General features: G+C 38.3%; 1 protein-coding gene across 1 annotated transcript in view; it reads right to left on the bottom strand.

Annotated features, from left to right (window-relative positions):
- Positions 1–27: 27 nt before the first annotated feature.
- tmprss3a (transmembrane serine protease 3a) overlaps positions 28–6,158 on the bottom strand; it is a 47,768-nt gene continuing 41,637 nt past the window's right edge. Inside the window, exons 12-13 of the mRNA XM_055022386.1 lie at positions 3,937–4,089; positions 28–492 (exon numbers count right to left, since the gene is read on the bottom strand). Of these exons, the coding sequence (XP_054878361.1) occupies positions 451–492; positions 3,937–4,089 (195 nt within the window). The 3' untranslated portion in view covers positions 28–450. The remainder of the gene's footprint in view (positions 493–3,936; positions 4,090–6,158) is intronic.

Below are 6,158 nucleotides of genomic sequence, written 5' to 3'. Positions count from 1 at the left end.
ATTTCTTTTTGATGAATCTACTCCATAGATTAAGGAAATTCAGTTGAAGAAGAACTGGAAGGAAAACACCTTCATTTGTCTTCTGTCACTGTTATAGTGAAGTATTCAAAATGTCTTCATTAAGCTGTTACGCCACAAATTGGGGTGGACATTGTTTAAATCATGGTAAGCCTGTGCTGAACAATAGTTAAGCGATCTAGTTTTCATCAGTCTTGTTAGACACTTGGCCCATGACAGCTGTTCTTCATTTGGGTTTGTTCACCACGATCTTGTCTGTTTTTCCTTAGAGGTTTCTATTTTGGAATAAAGAATGCCCAACTCTCTCCTGTTTGTCTTGTTCATATGTTCACCTTATTAAAGTATAGTAGATCATTTTGTCCCACTTCAAAAAATGTTAAGTTGTTTGATCTGAATGTTTCTGAAGCAAGGATGTTGGTCAGATCTTAATTTTCAATGATGTGTTGTAGTTGGCAGACTCCAAGCCTCTTCTCTCTGAAAGAAAGAAAGAAATGGAAAGTGTTTATTATGACCTATGCATATCCAGATTAGACATGTTTTATATTTCCACAAATTTCTATAGTGTGGTGCTTTATCTGCAGCATTAAAGCAGTTGGTTTCAGTTGTTTTGTTTGTTTCTTTTTGTTTGTTTGTTGTTGAACTAAGGCTGAGAATATGGGAGGGAAAAATCCTATTGTTTTGGGGTTTTAAGATGTTTAATCTAAAAATGTTATTTCTGCCTGAATGAATGAATGCACAAATGAGCATACCATATCACAAATCCATTTCTGGCAAATTAGTAAAAATTGATAAGTTGATTGTGTCCTGGTCTTGCTGTAGTTTTGAAGAATAGCCCTTTAATAAGTAGAAGTAATTTCAAAATGAATCAACGATAGCGGCTGTGATTTCATCTAGCTGTAGACAGAAAAAGTCTCCAATGAGGTTTGCTTTTCACATAAAATGAACGTTTGAAAGTAACAGGTAATAAAGACATTTTGTTAAGCCTGCATTTCTTTTTTAGAAGTGTTTATATGTCCAAAGTAAAACTCTAAGCTTTATTTTTGCAGAAATTCTTTCTTTTGAGCAAAGGCTTGAAAATAACAGTTTATGTTGAATTATTCTTTGTGTTTTACTAATTTGAGTTCCTGAAATGACTGAATTCACAAAAATATTCTACAGGCACATCTTTACTGAGATGTTCCTGTGGAATCAAAAGTTCAGAAGGTTACTGGTCGCAGGGGGAAGCAGGTGAGCCAGAGACGAGGCCCGGTCCTCCATGCGGCTGTCAGCCACAGGTTTGACTCTCGGCCTGTTCGCTGTTGCCTCATGCTTTCTCCCTCTCCCATAATCCACTTTCTAGTCACTTCACTGCCAAAGGCCAGTATGAACAATTTTCATCAGTTTTAGTTGTGATTTGGCATTAACATAAAAGTGTGTGTGGAGAGGGGGGAGGAATGGAGGAATGTATTTTTTTTTCGAGTCAAGCAATAGTGTGGGGAATTTATTAGTACTTTGTTGATGGATGGAAACATCACGTTCTTATTAAACATTTTGGCTTTACATACTATTAACTGTTTTCTTATGAGAAAGAAGTTCAGTTTAAGAACAATTTTCAATTGTTCAGCATAAATTGTAATTTTCAAACATATCACTTGCATTCAGCAATAGTAAACTCATAAACGGGTTCGGTCGTAACACAAAAACAAAACGTTTCAACTAAAACGTAAAAGTGTTTGCGTGTCATACTAACTCTGTTCAAAGTTTCATGAAATGCAGTTGTTGGGCTTACATGCTAAAATCATTTGAATGATTCATTCCCAGGTTTGGATTAACTCACAAAAAGTTTTCAATACTGCTTTTCTAAACATTCTGCTTTTAATTTTGAATACTTACATTAATCTTCACACAGAAACCAAATTCTTTCACAAAAAACAAATGCTATCAGAGTCCAAATTATTAGCCCCTTAAGAAATGAAATATTTTTTTAGCCAAAGCATAAACTCTGATTGTGAAATCATGTGATTCAACTATGTAATGCTCACAATTTGTCTTCAATCAATCAAATCAAATCAAATTTTATTTGTACAGCACATTTCAGCAACAAGGCATTTCAAAGTGCTTTACATCATAAACAAAGTCATGCATCATAGAATAAACGATACATTGTTCCATATTACATTTCAAATACAATTCTAAACAGGTGTGTGTTAGTTGAGATTTAAAGGAAGTCAGGGTTTCTGCTGTTTTACAGTTTTCTGGAAGTTTGTTCCAAATTTGTGGTGCATAGATGCTGAAAGCTGTTTCTCCTCTCTTGGTTCTGGTTCTGGGATGCAGAGCAGAACCAGAACCAGAACCTGAGAGTCTGGAAGGTTGATATAACAACAGCAGATCTTTGATGTATTGTGGTGCTAAACCATTCAGTGATTTATAAACTAACAATCAAGTTAAAACTAAACTAGCCTTAATTTCTCAGAACAAGATTAGCCTGACAAATTTCATCCGAAAGTTCTTTTTTCTGACCATTTTAAGACTAACTTAATGCACAAATCAGAAAACAATTCTGACCCTTGTCAATGCAAATTAATATTGGCTGGTTCAATATTAAGGTGGCCTTTTTTGATGGTCACCATCAGAAACGGTGGCCTAGGTGACACACTAGGAATATCTCATGATGAAGGACTTGAGACTCTTGCTATGTTATTGTTGCAAAACATTTTGATAGATTTCTAAACTTCTGAATAATAATGGAAAGAAATAACATTATTCGATCACAAACCGGCCACAACCAAGTGTTCTTCGCAAGATTTCTGACAGAGGAGTGAAAGGAATTCTCCAAAGAATTCTCCAAATCTTGCAGAGAGCTTGGAATTGGCTAGTACAATTGTTTCAAAGAAAATAATAAGTAATTAACTAAATAGCCATGTATGAATGCTCATCATACCAGACTCCATTTATGAAGAAGAAATCTGAAGCTTGTTTAAAGTTTGCTGCACAACATTTGAACATACCTGTAAAAACTGGGAGAACATATTCTGTCCATTAATTAACAACTAATACAAAATTTAACTCTTTGGATGTCATGACACATCATGTTTGGAAGACCATAGGGCCCGAGGAAAACTTTGGTTTTGGGTCCCTCTCTTTCTGCTAATAATGTGAATTGCTGCAATCAACAGTCAGACGATTAGATCATTGACACACCTGTTACAAACCTACTGCATCTCTCACAGTGCTGTTCCATTATGCCCTATATGTACAGTATGTATAATATAGGATAGGGTTATTACCCAGCCAATTTTTCAGCATAAATTTCCTCAACTTTGGATGATACTTATGACTTTTTGTATTGGTTGATCACCAATCGGATACTTACAGTCATATCAAAAGTTTGGGCACCCATATTATTCTTAATTATTTTTATTTCCAAATATTTGGGTATTTGGAACAGCTACTTCAGTTGACACATATATAATAATTAATGGGCACAGTAATATTTCAGTATTGAAATGAGGCTTATTGGACTAACACAAAATGGGCAATATGATTCAAACAAATTTACACAGGTGCAAAAATTTGGGTGCTCTTACCATTTTATTGATTTGAATACCCTTAATTACTTATCATTTCTTTATTGAAACACAAAATTAGTTTGGTAACCCCATTAAGCTTTCAACAAAAGGTGTAGCCAATTATGAGAAAAGGCATTTATGTTGCCCAATTATAAGATAAACATCTTTCAATGTTCATCTTGCAAACAGGAAACTGCTATTTGAATCTCCTCTGAAGAATGGCATCACAGGGACCTCAGAACAACTTGACATAAGCTGTCAAGCATATATGTCAAAAAATATATATTTTTTATAAACGTTACATACTACAGCTTTAAGGTGTAAATTCAGGACTAATCCTAAAACAGACTGAGTTGTTTTCCATACTCACTTCCATCTGTCGGCGGATCCAGCCCAGTGCCTTTGCGATGCTAGTATAAACTCCTGGTTTGTTCCTCTCAGCACAGCCAATCCCCCAACTAGTCACCCCAACAAGCTTCCACACGGATGAGTCTTCACATGCAAGTGGACCCCCACTGTCCCCCTGTGAAAATGTACATGCAAAAATAGATGTGAACCTCTCATTCAATTCCTACTACTTCACTTACTGATACTCCTCGTATGACTCTAAGAATTGATAAAGATCTCTCACAGCAATGAAAATGGATGAAAGTAACGCACAAGTCATACTGTTTAATCTTTTTACATGTTCTGTGTGGTTTTTTTTAGGTTTTATTGGCCTTTATTTGAAGGTAGGTAATGAGAGGACTCCAGGACAAATAAAATAAGAACTTGTATGTTATACCAATCTGCCTGTCAAAATGATGTTGGCTAGATTGACAGGTCAAACTGCTTCTGTTTTATTTCTTGTTAAGCCAGTTTCCCTTGCTTTGCTCTTAGTGTTTCAGACAAACCAAAAACACAAAATTGCCCAGAATTATTCCAAGTTCTACTGCTGCAGAAGAGTTTAGCGACTCTACAATGGAATACTTACTACTTTAGACCAACATTTAGCTTTATACTGACTAATAGAATTAAACATGGCGAACCAACATTTACTTTTATCAACACGAGAATCCAGAGAAACCCCTACTAGTTCATAAATTATGGACTATTTAGCAGAGAAACCCCTACTAGTTCATAAATTATGGACTATTTATTTTTTTCTTATTCAACATGAGGAACCCAGTTTTATACTTTTACTTTTTTTTTTTCTTTTGGTTTTGTTTTGTTTGTAATTCCTTCTCATTCTTGAAAAGAATGAGAAGGAATTTATTTATTTTTATTAAATGTGCTACATAAATAAAATTACATCATCTACCTAAAGTCGATGGCAGAAAGCTGCTGTTGGAGTCACCCACAATACAATAATTTAGCTTTCCTAACCTCTTTGCTAAGCCTCCTTGTATTTTGCCTCCTTGTAGCGGTCTCCCTCCCATTCCCAAATGCTGTCTTAAACTCAGGCAGCCAAAGCTTCCCTCAGTTTAAGGCAAAGCTGCCTGAGTTTACCTGTGAACCAAGACTTATGATTGTATACCCCGGTGCTTTTTTCTATCCTCAAAGAAATTGATATACGAGATCACAGCATCAGTAAACTCATCCAAATTATCTGTAGCCGCCCTGAACATCTCCCACTCTGTGGAATCCAGACAGGTATGTAGCTCCTCCATAACCAATTATTTGACATCTCCCTTGCAGGGTTGACAAGGTTCATCCTCTGCCTGTAAGCAGGGATCAGATGAACCATTACATAGTCTGAAAGTCTGAGAGCTACTTGAGGCACCATCTGATAGGCTCCACCCAGTAGTATGAGCTGGTGAAATTAGGGTCAAACCAGCCACAACATATGTTTTGGAGTCTTTATTCCCACACCTCTCCTTGGGCTGACACCTTATGGTGGAGGGGTTTGAGGGCCCCAATGATCACAAGAGCTATGCTGTCTGGGGCTTCTTGCCCCTGGTAGGGTCACCCAAGAAAGACAGGTCCTAGGTAAGGGACCAGACAAAGTGCAGACCCAAGACCCCAATGATGAGAAACAACTTTGGACTTGGTGTTCCCTCGCCTGGATGCAGGTCACCGGGGCCCCACTCTGGCGTCAGGGCTGGAGGGGGGGGGAACAATAGCGAGCACCTGGTGGTTGTTCATGGTAAACATGAAGAGGAAACCCGAAGAGGAACCTGAAGAGGAAACATGGGTGCCCCTCCCATGGGCCCACTACCTGTGAGAGGGTGCAAAGGAGTCGGGTGTGATGAAAGATGGGTGGCAGCCAAGGAAGGGGGCCCTGGCGGTCCGATCCTTGGTTGCAGAAGCTAACTCTTGGGACATGGGATCTCACCCCTCTGGTGGAGAAGGAGCCAGAGATATTGTGTGAAGTTCAGAGGTTCCGGCTAGAAATAGTAGGTCTCACCTCGACGCATGTCTCTGGTTCTGGAACCAGTCTCCTTGAGAGGGGCTGGACGTACTTCCACGCTGAAGTTGTCTGCGATGAGAAGCGTCGGGTAGGAGTGGGGATACTTGCTGCTCCCCATCTCAGTGCCTGTATATTGGGGTTTACCCCGGTGCATGAGAGGGTAGCCTCTCTCCGCAGACGAGTGGGGGGATAGGTTCTGACTG

The sequence above is a fragment of the Poeciliopsis prolifica genome, unplaced genomic scaffold, assembly GCF_027474105.1.
Source record: "Poeciliopsis prolifica strain line A6 unplaced genomic scaffold, Auburn_PproV2 SCAFFOLD085, whole genome shotgun sequence".
Lineage (NCBI taxonomy): Eukaryota > Metazoa > Chordata > Actinopteri > Cyprinodontiformes > Poeciliidae > Poeciliopsis > Poeciliopsis prolifica.
Note: the sequence above shows the minus strand (reverse complement) of the source record. Positions and strands in the feature narration are given on the sequence as shown.